Genomic DNA, 18,567 nt, shown 5'->3' with positions numbered 1-18,567 from the left:
CAACAAGAATTCCTGGAAAATGTATAAATTTCCACCTTTTATATAGCATTTGCCTTTATCCAGTAACGCTTACTTAGAGCTACAATCTTTCCACACATTCACTCCATTTGAAAAGAGGCTTTAAAAATGTGTGCACTTGCAAATTTTCTTCATGGAAATCATACACATTAGAAAATTAAAGTCAGAGATTTAGTTAACCCAAAATGTGCACCATTCTTAGAATATGGCACACATTAATCTACATGTACAATTTACTAAAAATTTTTACACATGTAAATATGACTTAGTCCACTCCCGTCATCATTTTGTAACTGTCTGGCAGTTCCCTGTGATAGAGTTTGTAGAACAAGCCCGTGTAAACAGCTGGGAGCTGGTCCATGGTCAGGTCAATCTTCTCGAAGCCTTCCCTGTGCCCGTACAGCAGCAGCCGCGCGACCCTGCTGGTGACGGGCGTGGTGTTGGCGGCTTTGGCCAGGTCGGTGAGGTCCATCCACTCGCACCGCAGGCACTCGTGTGGGCACAGCTCGATGGTGAAGGAGCGCGGCTTCAGGCGGCAGATGATGTACATGTCCGACTTCCCGAAAGCCCCGGGGTGGCTGTGCTGCTGCCGAATGCTCAGGAGGGACCTGAATTCTGATCGTATACCAGTTTCTTCAAAAACTTCTCGAACTGCTGTGTCTCCTGCGTGAAGAGAAGATGTACAAATCAATAAGAATCACATTTTCAGAAGGTAATCATCAAGGATTTTCCATTACAGAACTTTATCTAAAGGTTCAGAAGCAAAACTTTAAGAAAGTGAAGTTTTCAATAAAAACTCTGACACCCTGAAATACCAAAGTATTTTCCTACCACTGTACACCTAAGAAGCTTTCAAAATAGTGAATATTTCTTTGGCTGCTACTGGGGGGGCCTATCCACATGATGTTTTGGAGGTCACATATTTTTAACTTCTTCCTGCTCTATTTCTCAAAAGGTGAAAACATAGGCTACAAAGCTGCGGTTACTGTTCCTACATGTTTCTTCACCGTTACCTGTTCCTGACCATCCACCCACACTGCCTGAATTTATAAATGTTGGTGTGGAGAAAAGTGATCCCTTCCTATGAACGTGTAGGGCTGCGGAGTGTAGAGACTGCGAAGGGACTCGGACCTCTCCTGGTGATCTGGGGCAGGTGTGGAGGACAGTCAGGCCTCCAAATCTCAGGAGGATGCCTTTGCAATCTTTTTGTTGTTCTCCACTAATTATCCAGTCCGGAGAATCCCAATTGGGATTTTGGGCAGCTCCTTTGCTTCCTGAGATTCCAAAGAATTTAGATTCATTCCTCCAACACCCAGATGCTGCAGTCACTCCATCAGAGGTTTTTAAAAACTTGCAGTACACAGAACTTTGTAATACAACAGGGTTTCCACATTTTAGAAGGGTGACTTTCTGATAACACACAAACTTATGGGGCAGGATTTTCACTGCCATTAACATATGCTGGTGGCTGCTTTTTCTAACTATCCAGATAATCCCCCAATGGCTTCTTCTAATTCTGTGATGCTGCCATTATCTCCCAAAGAGGCACAAGAAGCCCTGAAAATAGCTGCCTTCCTTATCCAGTTTGCCGGGAAGTATCATAGTTGCATAGCTTTTTGTTCAAATGCCCTTTAGTACCCACCTTTTCTTGTTTGTCAAGCAGTAAATTATATTTGCCTTGTTAGTAGTCTTGCTGGTCTTACTGGTGAAGAACAGGCAAGGAAGAGGAGGGCAAGGAGACTGTCTCCAAGTCCATGTGCTCTGCCACGGACTGTCTTCCCAATTCCCTGGGTAGCCCCGGACGCTCCCTATGAAATGGCTCTGGAAGTGTGTGCAGGAGGAGCAAGGTGCTCTGAAATGTAAGCCATCTGTCTGCCATTTTTTAATTACATGCCTACTCCCCTTATAATTGAGATTTGCCACAGGTTGCACAGGGCTAGAAATTATATTTTTTAAATTAAAAATGTGTAAGAATTTATGCTAAAAAGGAAAAAATTTCCTTACTAAGAAAAATAATTTTCAATCTGGTATAGAATCCGTATTTGTTATTGAATCTATTAAAGACTGTGGCACTAGTCTTAGCTTTTACATGTCATTGGCTGGTATCACTTAACTATCGGTTAAGTGTTCTTTAAACACTTTGAAAACTAAACATGGGGGTCCTGTCTAGTTCTCAGTGTCACTAGTCAAAATTTGGGCCTTCAGTTCCCATCTAGCCTGTTTCCATGTCACGGATTCAGCAGTCACTGGTGCGGTGGGCCCCAAAGCAGAGTGCCTGGGCAGTCTGATCAGTTTAACTTGAATCAGCAGAGCAGTGGCTAGACGAAAACTGAATGGGCAAGTCGGTGCTTCTGTGTCCAGGGTATGAGAGAGCCCTTCTGCCCCCAGATGGAAATCTCTTCTCCAAAGATCTTGCCATGAATCTGAATTTTTATTTGGATAAAGTGCTTTTCTCTGTTGGGCCTTTGTTATTCTAATGTACTGTAAGCTAAACTGAAATACCATTTACTGTGTTACAAGTTTGAAGAACATAGGAAAAACCAAGAGGGTTATGTTTTTACCGTATTTTTGCTGATGGAGAGATATGTTTAAATATGTCATAGCATTTTGTTTAGTTGTAGAACAATAGTGAGATGGAGTTTATATTTGTTATTTCTATTTTGTGATATTTAATGAAGGATTAGATGGAAATAAAATCATAGAAAAATTGTGCAGATTGTGGGCTTTCCTAGTGTTTCCCTCTGACTCTGGGGCACAGATGAACCCAGACCAGCGACTGGTGCAGTCCTCAGGCTATGCAGGGGTTGTCCCTGGCAGGGATAACGGAGTTTTTTAGGAAGGCAATGCCTCCATTTTTAACCTTTGTACTCCTAGGGTAGTATATTAAAGCCTGAGGATTGCATTCCATTTTGTGTATGCTCCTCTTGATTCTTTTTAGACACTACAGACAATAGTGCTTCATTTACCTAGTAATAAAGAATGAAGGATTGCAAACAGATATGTTTCCCAGTTAACCAGTGTTTACTACTTATGAGCCAGTCTGAATGCTTGCACATTGGTGATGGCAGTATTCCTAAAATAGATTATGTTCCTAAATATAGGGTTTAAAGAAAATAAATAATTCTTGGATGATTTGGCTTCATCATTAAAAATATCTATTATTGTATTGTATTGTATTGTATTGTATTACAGAACAGAAATGCCTTTGGATAGACATAGTCGTTCAGGACTCTACTGTCAGTTACCATTTCCAGCTGCTTTCAGGGTTTTAGCAATCTAAGGCAAAGCTTTAATTTATACTAGAAAGATGGTGAATGACAACTGCTGCTTTTTCCTTCGTTCCACACGGTTGAGGTGTATCTATGATCTCTGGGTAGGTGGATTGTTGTGTCAACCACAAATACATAAAAAGTAGTAAATTCTTAACTACTTGGACTTGAAGGGTTCTAGAGTACACTTAAACCTAACTATTTGTTTTGGAAATGTGTTTCTTCATGTACATTTAAATATAAGTCTATCTGAAATTCTAAAGATCCATAAAAATGAACTCCAGTTCATTGGCGAGGAAGCTACACAAATCTCCTGCAGACGGCTTCCTGCCCAGTATGGGTTGGGTGAGGATGTAACATAAGCTTAACTAATTCACATGCTCTTATACACCACATAAGGAAAGTGGAAGATAATTAGGTGTTCAATGATAAATGGCTTTACCTCCCAGCACACACAACACTACCAAATTCCCTTTTATTTCCACAGAAGACCCACCAGAATCTGGGTCAATAAATATCTAAAATCCAGAATTTGCTATGAATTTATTTGAATGTAGTAAATGTACTTACTGGTTGTTAAGAGTTGGCTGTAATACTATATATAGAGCATTTTAATCTGTGTAACATTTTTAGAAATTAAGTTTCAGGAATATATACATTTTTATATAAAATATCCAAGGATAATTTAGGAAATTGTGTTCACATAAATGTTGGCTAAAGAGAACAGGGACATGCAATCTTGAGGGAAAAGTTGTGGAAAAATAGTACTGGTATCCAAATGAGTTATCTATTGATTTATTATGACAGGGGCTATATTTGACCAGTGGGGTAAGGAGGAATAGGTGGGAAAACTCAGTTTCTATTCTTTCATTTATTTCCTATAAAATCAGTGACACTGAGAATTCTTAGCTTTTTTCAAATTCTCCTGTCTTCCATATTAAGCTCAGGAACTTGTTTTAAGGAGATATGTCTCTCATGTGAGATCTTCTCATATGAGATATTTTACTCTGCTTTGGCTTCTGACTAGTCACAATAACTAGTAGATAAATTTTTCAAAAATAGAAGAATTATATCACCATGGCTCTATAACTGACTTTATAAATAATACTTGTTTCAAAGTTCATGTAAAAGTTACTATTCATCCTTGTGTGATGACATAGTCAAGAATTTGTGTTTTCTCATAGTTTAATTCCAACAATTTTAGTCATATCCCAAATAGCCCTCAATGCTAAACTTTACTGATGCATATCCATAGCTTCTCACTTTCAAACAAATCACTCTAGAACAGCCGTGGGCAAACTACGGCCCGCAGGCCGGACCTGGCCCGTTTGAAATGAATAAAACTAAAAAAAAAAGACCATACCCTTTTATGTAATGATGTTTACTTTGAATTTATATTAGTTCACACAAACACTCCATCCATGCTTTTGTTCCGGCCCTCCGGTCCAGTTTAAGAACCCATTGTGGCCCTCGAGTCAAAAAGTTTGTCCACCCCTGCTCTAGAAGCAGCCCTAAAGGGAAAAACAGGTGTATCCTCCTGATGGCATTTTTTAGACTAATGGAGTATGCATGTTTTGCTGCTAATTTTATATCAGCCCTGAAGTAACCTCTCTGAAATTTTCTTAGTCTAAACCAGTTAGAAAATTTAAAATCTTATTCTTAACTATACAGCAAAAAAAGTAAAACATGAATTTCCTTAACATTTTCAGGCCAATTGAAAATATGTAAGATACACACCGATATCTTCTCCAGGCTCCGAAAGGCCTCCTGGGAACTTCCACATGTTTTTCAACTGCAGTGAAAGTCAGAAAATAACATCAGCACAGCTTTTATTCACTAACACACATATATGGTGACCCACAATATTTACCCATATTGGTTAAGGTGGTTGAGAGTTTATTTTTTGGTAATTGCATGTAAATTTTTTCCAGTTTCCTTCCTCATTACTCTTTTCCTTCTTTTTTGGGGGAACTAGTAACTTATGAATTATTTTCCCACTGTTTTCTTTGGGAAATCGAAGTGGTTTTGTTTGGTTAATGTGATAAATTCTGTATGAATAAAACAGTGAAGGGAAACATCTACTGAATTAGTGTAATTTTAAAAAATTTGCTGCTAGTTAACTATTAACAAATAGAGGAATCTTACAGATGCTGCTATAAATAAGTAGAAAATACAGTAAAAATGTAATCACTGAAGTACACTACTTTTAATTTCACATTTATTTTCTGTATTGTGTGTCTAATCAGATATATTAACCTTATGATTTTTCTTGCCCTGTGTGTTAATGATTTCATGGGTAGTGTGAATAAAACTGATTAAGTTTGTGGGGTTTTTTGTGCACCTTCTTTGGGGGTGGGAAGATCTGATCTTGGAATGGAGATAAGCATGGGGAAAACTGATTAAAAATAATTATGAAAAGGCATGGGACAATATGCTTATGGCTAACATATTTTTTCCTGTTAGAAGTTTGTTATATCTACCCAATCACCATGATCAAAGCTGAAGAATGAGAAATTAGGACATACTCATAAAGGCACTACAGCTTACAGCCAGGGCACCCTCTACTCTTCATTCATAAAACAAGTTCATGGACCTTTTTATGGTGTGCTTTGCGGCCCTCTCATTTCCTGGACGGGTGCTTCTTAAAGTGTGTCATTTCCCAACTATGCTAGGTTGGAGAGCAGTGGCATGGTTCCCAGAGTTTCCACAGACAGTTGATTATGTGGGCTCAGAATTCAGGCTTTCCACCCTTCTGTGTCTGGCTCAGACGTGAGGTTCATTTATAACGCATATTATGTTTTATTAATGTAGGAAGATATCTCTAAGGATGTCTACATTAATGCACTGTCTTCGGGGAGTTCTATTCTGAAATGATTCCAGAAGCTATGTTTATATGGAAATGCTGCAATCTTCTCTTCAATAGGATACTGGACTTCACCACCATAAATTCTATTTCTAACAAGAGAGATAAATACTTCCTCAAAACAATAAAAGCCAAATTTTTTTTAAACTTAGAGTTGATGACAATAATTGGAGATTGAGTCTTGATTACATTTGGAGATATGAACTTATTGGAAGGGGGAACATGCTAGACAGAAGGACTGAAAACATCTCATACAAATTTGATTTTCTTTATTTCATAAACCTTAGCTATGGAAAAATTAAGTTTATTTCTATGCTGGTGAGTAGTTTTTTTATATTTTCTGGCACCATTTAGCTTTAAAGAGCATGTCTGAAAAAAGCTTCCTCCATCTCCAAAAAAGCTTCAGCCCACAGTTAGTCTAAGTGGGAGGTAGAGAGGCCCTTGTCAGGTGGTTTGAAAACCTGGTTAATGTAGATCTGATCTATGGAGAGATGAATATATCTCCTTTTTTAATATTAAAGAATACTCCCCATTAACTGGGTTCAGCAACATAACAACAACAACAAATACTAGGTAATATATATTACCTGAATGTTTTCATAAGAATTATATACGTGTAGCCCTGGCCAGGTAGCTCAGTTGGTTAGAGTGTCATCCTGATACAGCAAGGTTTCAGGTTCGATCTCCAGTCAGGGCACATACAAGAATCAACCAATGAATGCATACGGAAGTGAAACAGCAGATTGAGGTTTTTCTCCTCTCTCTCTACCCCTCTCTCAAAAATCAATAATAAAAAGAAGAATTACACACATTTAAACTTTACAGTAATCCATGAAGGACTATTCCCATTTTGGAAGTGGTAGAACTGAGGGCATAAAAAGACTTAATAACCTGCCTGAGGTGACAGAGCTAGAGTGTAGTAAACTTGGTTAAAATCCAGGCCTTCTGATTCTATCCATCTTTCAATAAATTTTAAAAGTTGTTTAGCTATTTTCCCACTAATCCTTAACTACTGTTTTCTGCCTTTTTCTATATCTTTTGCTCTTCAGACCTCTCTGGAACATTCTATGTAATCCAACCAGAATTTGGACTGTTTGGGTTACATTCATTCCAGGGCTTGTGAATTTGAACTGTGACCTCCTGATTCATAGGTCGAAGCTCAGCCACTAAGCAATACCAGCCGGCACAGAGCCACTGTACTTAGATAATACATTAGCTATTGTATTATCCTTACCAATGAGATAGAAGCTGCCATAGAGATCTCTTAGTAAGTTTATTCATTGAACAAAAATTTATTGCGTGGTAGGGGGCCGGGTGTACAGAAATTAATGCACAATGTAGCAAGCCCATTCTCTTCCTCCCCTTACCACTGTATTTTTCTTAACATCACTGCCTTATATATTATTTATTCTCTTGTTGATTATTCTTACCCATTTGAATATAAGCTACAGACATAGGAACTTTGCTTTGTTTGCTTTGAGTTCAGAACAGAGCTGACAATGTAGTCAGTATAGGAACTCGGGAACGCCAGTGAGTAAGTGAACAGGTCCCTGCCCTGGCTTGGCTTTTTTAGCACCCAGTTTACAGATCAAGCCACTGTGAGACCTTTTATTTCTCAAAATCATGGGGAGGGTGAAGTATTGGACTTTATGGTTAGGGAAGGTGAAAGGATCCATTTTAAGTATCACTTTAGCTTTGTGTCTGTGTGCATATGTTTGTGGTGAGGGTTAAACTCTGCTCTGCAAGAATGCCTTGACAGCAATGCCTGGGCAGAGGGAGGCGCTAAAAGGAGAACTGTCTCAGATGTCAGAAAGAATGCTAATTAGTTGTTTATGGTTAATGGCTGTTATTTATGCTTAAATTCCACCTAACAACAATATAATTACAGAAATTAAATATGGTTTAGTATCACATTTTATATTGTTTTATTACAAACTGAACTATACATGAATACTCAGTTTTCATCTTTTGTTGCTCTCAGATGGTTCTCTGCTTATAGCTTAAAAAATAAAATTGAAGCCCTAGCTGGTTTGGCTCTGTGATTAGAGCAAGGGTCCTCAAACTTTTTAAACAGGGGGCCAGTTCACTGTCCCTCAGACCGTTGGAGGGACGGACTATAGTGTAAAAAAAAAACTATGGACAAATTCCTATGCACACAGCGGCGGCAAAAACACCCGATTGTTTTCCGTGGGCCGCATGTGGCCGGCGGGCCGTAGTTTGAGGACCCCTGGATTAGAGTGTTGGCCCTCAGACTGAAGGGTCTCAGGTTCGATTCTGTTCAAGGCACATACCTTGGTTGCAGGCTCAATCCCGGCCCTGGTTGGGGCATGTGCAGGAGGCAACCAATCACTGTGTCTCTCTCACATCGATTTTTCTCTCTCTCAGTCTCTCCCTCTCCCTTCCACTCTCACAAAAAAAAAAAAAAAAAAAAAAATTAACAGGAAAAATATATCCTTGGGTGAGGATTAACAAATACAACAAAATTGAAGCCCTAAAAAGGAGTACCATTTCTACGTAGCCCATACAGAATCCAAAGTCTTAAGTAATCTAAATTTGTCTCCAGCCTCTGCCAGTCCCAGCTGCCCAGAAGCACAGTAGGAATATGAAAAGCATTGCTTTCTCACTCTTAGAGGACCAATTACTGGCAGGTTTGCAAGTCAGCAAATGAAGAGTCGGAGCTCAACGTGCTAGGGTAGCAGTTCTCAAACTTGACCATGTACCCACATCACCTAGGTTTGTGAACATGAACTGCTGAGCAGCATTCCCAGTGTTTCTGATTCAGGAGGTTGGAGCGGGGCCTGGCGACGTGAATTTGTAATAAGCGGATGCTCCAAACTCACCCTCTGTGCTCGGCCTAATGATGCTGGAGCTGGGATCCTGCTAACCAGTTTCTGCTTTGCCAGGGGACTCCCTTTTAGGTTCCATCAACAGGTGTGTACCTGGTGGCAGTGGGAGGAAGGGACTTATTGAGGGCCAGGCACAAAATACTTTATGTATGCAATAAATTTCTGTTGATAAAGCTTAGTTTGAGTCAGAGAACCTGCCTTAACTAAAACTTTGAAAGTTACTTATAACTATGAGAATGCTTTTAGATCACATTTCTGAGAAATGTGTGATACTTTCAGCTATCATTGCCAATAGTTGTTTAAAATTTAAAAACATATATGCGGGGAAAATTTTTGACTCTGTCCGCTGATATTTACTAAAGTCTCTGAAAGCATTAAAATAATTACTCTCTTTAACTTTTATACTCCTGAGTGAGCATGAAAACATTTGTTTCTTAAAAACCTTTGTTGGTTTTAGTTGAATAGACTTCTTATTTTTGTGTACAAGGCTTTTTATATTCCGTTCCCAATCTAGCTCTTAGGTCACATATTTTTCCACTGCCTACACTCCTGGCCACAATGAAGTTTTTGCTATTCTTTCCACAGTGTGCAATGGACTGAATGTTTATGTCCTCCCCACCTCCACCCAATTCACATGTGAATCCTAATTCCCAATGTGATGATGGCATTATAAGGGGAGTCTCTGAGAGATGACTATGTCATAAGAGCAGAGCTCTCATAAATGGGCATAGTGTCCTTATAACAGAGATCCCAGAGAGTTCCTGTGTCTCTTCTGCCATGTGAGGACACAGTGAGAAGACAAACACCTATGAACCAGGAGGTAGGACCTCATCAGACACCAACTCTGCTGGCGCCTTGATCTTGACCTCCCAACATCCATAACTATCCTATATAATAAAAGACTAATATGCAAATCGACCAAATGGCAGAATGACCGGTCACTATGATGTGCACTGACCAACAGGAGACAGACACTCAGTGTAGGAGCTGCCCCCTGGTGGTTAGTGCACTCCCACAGGGGGAGCGCTGCTCAGCTGGGCTCATGGCTGGTGAGTGCAGCGGCGGTGGTAGGAGCCTCTCCCCTCTCTGTGGCAGCACTAAGGACATCCCTCAAGGGCTCCTGGACTGTGAGAGGGCTCAGACCAGGCTGAGGGACCCCCCCCCTCCAAGTGCATGAATTTCATGCACCGGGCCTCTAGTGAGAAATAATGTTTGCTGTCTAAGTCACCCATCCTATCGTATTTTTGTTATAGTAGCTAAACAGACTAAAACACCAAGTCAGCTCCTTTCCAAACCCTGGGCCCTTATGTATGGAATTCTAATTATCTCAGTCTGCTTTTTTTCCCCTGGTAAGCTCCTATTCATTCTTCAAGATACAACTTAAATATCACCTCTTCTGATAATTCTTTAGTGACTTTTTAAAGGCAAAGTAAATTGTTACCATCTGTTGTATGACTGCTTTCCCAAATGGATAGTGAGATGCAGGACATCAGGGGTATTGTCTTACTAATCTTCGCACGTTCAGCACCTGGCTCGTAGTAGGAGCTTAATGAATGTTGGATGAATGAAAGAATGTCTTGATAGTCTGTTAGAAAGAGAGCTGTCTTCCCAATTAAATACAGCCATTAATAATTTTCCAGTAGCCATAAAATAATAGTGGGCAATAGTGAGGTTACCCCGACTTTTCAAGGCCTGCATAAGCATTTATGGATCAAATGAATAGCCAAATGATCCATAACTGCTTAGGAATAACTTTTAAAATATCTTTCTGTAATTCCTTGAGCATATAAAAATTTCTACATTTTTTCTCTAGTGAGAACTGAACATTTAGAAAGCAATTTATAAACAGAAGCAACTTACTTTATTTCGATCTTGGACAACCAATATTTTTCTAGTACTTTCATCAAATACAGCTCCTATTGGGGGGAAAATAAAAGATAATTGAAAAATATTAATTTCATTCATCTGAGACTCCTCTCACACTCTTATTGGTGGCCATTAAAACCCTGCCCAACCTTGCAGACCTAATTCAATACCACCTCATCCAAGAAGCTGGTGGCTTGGTTACCCAGGTTCTTGATAGTTCTAGCTATGCTGCCTAGTAGGATAATCATCTGCAGAACTTCTCCACATTGTCTATTCCTGAGGGCACACAGTTCATTAAATTAATATTTCTATCCTTTTATATGTTGATTTAGTGTCCAAACAATTTTAAGTGCTTACAAATATTTATTGAATTAATGAGTTGACTTTTCCATTCTCATTTTTATTCCTCACATCACTATGTATAGAACATAGGTTGTGGCCCCCAATGATCCAAATCTCAAACATGTCAATATTCAGTTCAAGACCTTCCTGAAGCCACCTAAATTTGTTTACCATGTATGTACATAGCTTTATAACATACCAGTATATTGCTTTGGGGGACACTTGTTTTATATATGTTTTAAGTTCTAGTCCATTCCTTTTATTTATTCATTCGTGATATGCATGGCCCAGCACGCTAAGTATTTGGCTAGGTGTTAGGACTCAAAAATATTTTTTTCTATTTCTCTTAGGGCCATCCTGGGTCTTTATGATACTTTAATAATCTGTATTAGGTTCCTATAAATTCTATAATTTAAAAATATTTGTATTTACATAATGTGAGAAGATATTACTAAAAAGATATTTTCGATATTTCCATCCAGTCTTTCAATATTAACTGAGTTTCTATATAGATCATGTATAGGTTTTATATATAGTATATGAATTGAGCTCCAATTATGTGTCAGGCACTTTTCTGAGTGATAATGATAGGGATATGGTGAACAAAACAAAATTCCCTATCCTCAATGGGGTGCACAAGGTATGTGTGTGTGTTTGTGTATATCTGTGTAAGAGGAGATGGCAAACAAGTAAATTATATAGAACATGAGAAAGTGACACATGTTATCTGGAGATAAAATATAGAAGGGGTAGGTATGTGGAACACAGGAAGAGCAATTTTCTCTGAAATGAAAACATATTTTAGTATTTTTAAGCAATAAGGAAAACCACTGAGATATAATTAATATTAATGTTGGCTTCTATTAGAAAACGTAAACTATAATTTAATTGGACTTTACAAAGGATAAGTTGCCAAAGAAAGACCAAGGAATCCTCCTCTTAAATTTTTAATAATTTGTGATTATTCAATGAATTCACTATAAACATGAGCAAAATATTCCAAAGACAAACTGAGCAGTGCTAAAGCATAATGTGAGCGACCCCTGCTGACCACAATACAAAAGTTAAATCGAAAGAGCTCAGAGCTTTAACAGGTTATTTAGTATATTATTGTCATTGGTCAGGAACTGTGCCAAGTGCTTTCTGTGCATTACCTCAGGTATTCCTCACAATAACCTCATGAGTGGCAACATTTTGACTGTCCATGTTCAGGCTGCTCTAAGACTGACATCCAGTGGGCCTGGTTTGCAGCAGGCATTGTCATGGCAACACAGCCCCTTCACCGCACTATAGCTGTGTTCTCAGAGGGTTTCCATCTAAAGATCTATCCAACACTCATTCAAGAAATAGTTACTGTGCACTGACTGTATACCAGACACTGTCTTTAACCTGAGGAGACAGTGGTGAACAAGAGATAAAATATCTTCCTTCATGGTGTTTATGTTATTGTGGGGGAAACTAAGTAAATGAAATAATATAATCACAGATTTCGATAAGTCCTGTAAAGGAAAACAGCTAGATAAAGGAACAAAGGATAATGGGACTGACATATGGGAGGACTCTTTTTTAGACCTAAAGGCCAGGGGTTTTTTGAGGAGGTATTTGAGCAGAAGACTCAGCTCTAAACACCGAGATGAAACCCTAGGGAAGAGCATTCAGGAAGAGAAGCCAATGGGTTTAAAGGCTCTGAAAGGATGAAAGAATTTTCCTCTATCCACTTAGGTTCTAGATCTGGGGCCTTTGAATGGAATTGACAGAAAACAGATTAATGCAGAAAAATATACATTTTATTTTATGTTAATATTTTTATGTGGCCTGGAGTAGGAGTGGAGCACTGCATAGAAAGAAAATCCCCAGAAAAGTAGTTACCATTTTAACAAAAAGAGATAAATTGTGGGTTTGGACTAGGGGAGGTAAATTATGGGAAAGGGGCTAGAAAGCATCTGGGGGAAACTAATAGAATACAAAGGTCATGTCAGTGTGTTTGTCCAGACTCCTCTCAGTGTCAACTCCCACCTCCGGTGACAAGAATGCTCTCCTCCTCCTGATACAAGAAACTTATGCTCTACTTTTAGGAAGAAAGGTGGCACAGAACGCTTCCTACATCTGCTGTTTCTCCATGGTCTTTAACTTAAAATACTAATGACCCAAAGTGGCATATTCTAGGTCCTAATCCCCTCATCCAGGCACACCCACTGTTGTTGCTTAGAGCAACAAATGTCAACTATTTTCTCTTCACCTAAAAACTCTGTACCCTTCCAGACAATATTCTTACATTATCTCGTCCCCATCCCCAACAGCCACTTGAAATCCTACTTATTCAAGATTTCTGTCAGGTACCAGAATCTCATTCCCTGAATTCTTGAGGTAGATCTTAATTCCAATATAAGTTATAGTATGTAGATAGAAACAAGTCCTTCATAGAACACTCTTTATGCACATAGTACCAATTCTGTAATAATAAGTGGAAACTCTTAGTCTGTATGAAGGAATGGACAATCATTTGTATGACTTTCTAATGAAGTCATCTAATGAAGGCTATCATCAAATTTTTCAAGTAGTCTTGTGAAGCAGAACCAAATGGAAAGTTTCTGAGTGCCTGTGCTTGAGACCATGGACAGAGAAAACATTGGACATCCTTGAATCACTCCTTTAAATGATTTCAAAGGTACAAGCTACCTTTAAGACCTCTTGTAAATTATATGAAGACAAATGAAATATCATTGATTACATTACCAATTAATATGTATTACTGCTTTCATTTATTTTAGGTCATGAGGATTCTTTACTATTTTAGTTTTTCTGAAAATCTAGGAATGTTCTTAACCCTAATTCTCAAAGAGAACAGCAGCAGCAGCAGAGAACTTCTTAGAGAAGCAAATTTTCAGTCCCCAGACCTTCTTAAAAAAATTCTTGGGAGTCATTCCCAGCATCTGTTTTACAAGTTTTCTAGGTGATTATCCTGAACACCACAATTTGAGAACCAAGTCTATGTTGCTGGCCATAGCCAGTTTGGTTTAGTGGATAAGTGCTGGCCTGTGGGCCACAGGGTCCCAGGACAACTAATTGATGTGTTTCTTTCACATCGATGTCTCTCTCTCTCTCTCCCTCTCCCACTCTCTCTCTCTCTCTCTCTCAAAAAAAAGTCTGTCTCTGAAGCTAATTAGCAACTTTGAAATTCTAGAATATATTTAAATTATGTTATTTTAAACTGTTTGGCACAATAACTAAATGTAAATGTCTTTAAGGAGTAATGTTCAAACCATTAAAAAGCTGGTTTGCTTTATCTTAAATTCAACCTATGTTATCTTTTATTCTACAAATTTACATAATTAGTACTAATATGTTTTACCATAATGAATTTATTCCCTGGTCCCCATTCAGTGTTACTATTTGAGTAGCACAGTTCACACGGGTGTGAAACATGTTCAGCCGCATCCTGTGGGAAACTAAACGCTGAACTTGCTTGTGCTCAGAGCTGCCACGTGCTGATTCACAGGGCAGATTTCCTCTATTCAAAGCACTAGCAATAGTCCCAAGTATAATCATTTCAACAAAATTTTCCACGAGGATACACCATGGCTCAAGCTGCACGAAGTAATAAATTGGGGGAACCTTTAAAAAGTTAATGCTCGGGGGCATGAGCCGGGGGGTAGGGGGTAACGTGGGGATAAGGACCCATATGTAATATCTTAAACAATAACAAATATATATTTATAAAAAAAGAGTTAATGCTGACGATCTTGAGTTAGAAACTGACCCGCAACTCCCACTTGATGTGTCGCATATCCTGGGAGTCTGCTGGGCCCTTGTCCCAGCCACAGGGTCAGCGTGGATGAGTCCGCTTCCGCGTGGTGAAAGCAGAAGCCCAGGGCGGCGGCCGGGGCAATGAAGCGGCTCTGCAGGATGGGCACGTGCAGCCAGACCGCCGCTCTGCCTTCCGATCGCCACTGCTGGATGGCAGCTAAAATGGAGAAGATAAAATAGTGTCAGTGCTTGCCAGTGAGAGGAACGAAATAAATTCAAACCATCTTAGGGTGTCACCTCCTCCGGGAAGCCATTTTAAGCATCCACTTCCCTTACTAGTTAGCTATGGGGCGTTGGGGATCCCCAAATGTCCTGGTAACCCCAGCAGCGCAGGAACTACCATGTTTTATTATCATGACGACCTTGTTTATGTGATTCTTCCGCCAGACCGAATTCCTGGTGAATAGGCAGTACAGTGATGACCTGTATATTCATATCACCAGAGATAGTGCTTGGCACATAATTGATGATCAATAGTTGCAGAATGAACAACAACAACAACAAAACTGACTTAAAATGCCATTTTATTTTTTTTAAATATATTTTATTGATTTTTTACAGAGAGGAAGGGAGAGGGATAGAGAGTCAGAAACATCGATGAGAGACAAATACCGATCAGCTGCCTCCTGCACACCTCCTACTGGGGATGTGCCCGCAACCAAGGTACATGCCCTTGACTGGAATCGAACCTGGGACCCCTGAGTCCGCCGGCCGATGCTCTATCCATTGAGCCAAACCAGTTAAGGCTAAAATGCCATTTTAATGTTCCTTTTAACACCTATGTTTTAATCTTTTTTTTTTTGAATTATCTTTTTTTTTTTGAATTATCTTTTTTTTTTTTTTTAATTTCCAAGTAATGTAGGGTCGGGGGAGAACATGACAAAAATTAAGATCAGTTCCCTCCCAAAGGGTCCATGGGCCTCTGTATTCTCAGCAGCAGGGCCTCAGGCGGGCCCATGTTGCCATGGCAACTGGAAGGCCTGTCACAAGTCTTAATCTTTATAAACGAGTATTATGGGCTTCTATTTACTCTTTAAGAGTTCTTTCGTCATTTAATTTTTTTAATTTATAAACTTCAACATGATAAAATATAATTGTTTTTAAATAAAGTATGCAAGTTCTAGGAAGTTCTGTAGTCAGTGTGGCTAACACAGTGACACATACAGGGTGCATATGATCCTCAGGTGATTTTGTTTTTTCTTTATAGGAAATGCTATTCAGTTTTGTTTTACTCAACAACAGTAGAACCAGCAGTAGCTCTAGGAAGCAGTTCAGTGCAATAAGAATAGATTCCAGAGCCCGGGGAAGTTAGAATCTCTCTGTGCCTCAGTACCATCATCTTTAAAGTGAAGATAATATTGTACCTACCTCCCACGGCTGTTATGAGGATTAAGTAAATTAATATTTGTAAAGTTCTTAAAACAGTGTCTAGCACTTAAAGTAAGTGCAATAGAATTTATTTTAAAAATAAAAAGTATATGGTACTGCCTAACTGGTTTAGCTCAGTGGATAGAGCGTCGGCCTGTGGACTCAAGGGTCCCAGGTTCGATTCCAGTCAAGGGCATGTACCTTGGTTGGGGACACATACCCAGTAGGGAATGTGCAGGAGGCAGCTGATCAATGTTTCTCTCTCATCGATGTTTCTGACTCTCTATCCCTCTCCCTTTCTGTAAAAAAATCAATAAAATATATTTTAAAAAAAGTATATGGTACTTCTGAGTTTATAAATTTCATATAATTTATCTTTGATCACCACATCTATCCAGTAACTTCGGCTGGCATTATTCACATAAGCAACCTACGGGGCTAATATTTTCCGTGGTGAAAGGCCTACATGCCTGCGGAAGCATGTGGCAGGGCCTGGAACTTGAAACCTGGGTTTGTGACTCCAAACCCAGCCCCCTTCCTGCTTCGCCTGCTGAGGGCACCTGAGCTTCACCTGTTCGGTCACTGACAATTGACAGTGTGTGCAGTAAGTACCTGTATCTGCCCACATATACGTACACCTTCTAGGGAATGAACATTGACTCTGGTACTGCTGGAGTCGGCGATTATTCACAGGCAGGAGAGAAAACGAGAAGTAGTTTGGGAATAAAGATGATTAAAGAAAGAAACAGGAGCACTTGAGATCTTGCTCCCAGACAGAGTCAGTTTGGTTCAAATAAACTATAGAAATTCTCAAAAAGCAAAAACGCAGCTTGATTATATCCACATGGATGCTCACTTGCTATATTGCTCAAAAGGACAGATTATTTGGAGCTCCCGCTAGCGCGAGGCTCTGCCCCCGGCTACATTTGAAGTATGGTAGTAATCATCTCAGGTAGAAACTATAGTTTAACTTTAACCCTGCTGTTTGGCTTCTGTACTTATTTGTTTTGTTTAACAATAGAAAAGTTATTTTGATTTTCTGAATTATATAAATTATCCCATTGGTTGTGGTCATACTGGTCTTAGAAAGCACATCTTCCTTTGCCTGGGAAGGACAGCACAATTATCCCAAGGTCAGAGGGCTCCCTGTCCCTGTTGACTCAGTATTCCCGGAGACCCAAAAACTGTAATTTAGATAACATGCTTAAGTCTGACCAGGTTCCTCATTCTAAACCTTGAGATGTAATCAATACCTTTGTGATCTTTGCCTATATAAGTCTGGTGTTGCCACCATCTTATCACTATGAGATTTGGGGAATGGCCCCTCATAGTCCCGGCTTGCAATAAATGTGACTTTTTAATTCGACTCCTAGAGGCGTCCTTCTGTGATTCGCCGGGTACATTACAACACATTTCCATGGTCTACCTTCAATCTGATGACAAGGAGCCTCGGGAGCCCTTTGGAAAACTGGCTGCTCACCAAATCAAGGCTCCTCCTTCCAAACTTTCCTTATCACTGCGCTCAAGGTTAAGAGAATGGAATAGTCCCTCTGAAGAGGAGCCACCCACGCCCTCCCTGATTAATCGCAAAAGCGTTGTCCTCTGTGAAGCACAGGCAAACGCTAGTTGCTGACGCCTCCGCCCCCGATCCGATTTGAGTGCAAATAAGACCACTGGGAACCTCTGGTCCACTCACTGTCCACCAGTCGGGGCAAAGCGCCCGGCAGGACAGTGAATAGTAAAGTGACGATCCTGACAAGACCGCGAACTATGGGCGACACCGTGCGAAGCACGTCCTGTTCTGGATCCAACTTAACCCTCAGCGACCCCAGGCGCAGCCATGACCCGGTTTTACCAAAGAGGAAATGGAGGTTTACGGGACCTGCCCAAGGTGAAGGTCACACGCTAGAAGGTGGGCCAGAAACTCGGGCTGCTGATCCCAGAGCCTGTGACCGTCACCATTGCTCCCCCCGCACCTCCCCCAACCGTCCCGGAGACCTCCCAGCAAAGGCCGGGAAACCAGGGAGGCGGGACCTATCACGCGCGCCCTCCAGGCTCGGTGCCCGACAGGCGGAGGCGTGTGGGTCCCGGTGACTTCGACGGGAGCCGTGGAGCCCGGGAGCCCGGGACCCTCGGCCCAGGCACTTGCCATGGAGGCCTCTCTGGAAGGCGGAGGCGTCCAGGCGGC

At 40.2% G+C, this 18,567-nt stretch overlaps 1 protein-coding gene across 1 annotated transcript; it reads right to left on the bottom strand.

Annotated features, from left to right (window-relative positions):
- Positions 1-17: 17 nt before the first annotated feature.
- On the bottom strand, positions 18-17,265 carry NUDT6 (nudix hydrolase 6). Its single transcript, XM_006762830.2, has 5 exons — positions 16,992-17,265; positions 14,965-15,168; positions 10,857-10,912; positions 5,025-5,079; positions 18-681 (listed from the first exon to the last, which is right to left on the bottom strand). Exons 1-5 carry the CDS (start codon positions 17,005-17,007, stop codon positions 284-286), a joined length of 729 nt encoding a protein of 242 aa, XP_006762893.1. The 5' UTR covers positions 17,008-17,265; the 3' UTR covers positions 18-283.
- Between the last annotated feature and the right edge of the window lie 1,302 nt (positions 17,266-18,567).

The sequence above is a fragment of the Myotis davidii genome, unplaced genomic scaffold (assembly GCF_000327345.1).
Source record: "Myotis davidii unplaced genomic scaffold, ASM32734v1 scaffold438, whole genome shotgun sequence".
NCBI classification, from domain to species: domain Eukaryota; kingdom Metazoa; phylum Chordata; class Mammalia; order Chiroptera; family Vespertilionidae; genus Myotis; species Myotis davidii.
Note: the sequence above shows the minus strand (reverse complement) of the source record. Positions and strands in the feature narration are given on the sequence as shown.

Coding starts and splice junctions, on each gene's coding strand:
- NUDT6 (XM_006762830.2), bottom strand. Junction 10,913..14,964: donor ACATCAAGTGGGAGTTGCGG/GTCAGTTTCTAA, acceptor TCCCCCCAATAG/GAGCTGTATTTGATGAAAGT. Junction 682..5,024: donor GGAGCCTGGAGAAGATATCG/GTGTGTATCTTA, acceptor CTCTTCACGCAG/GAGACACAGCAGTTCGAGAA.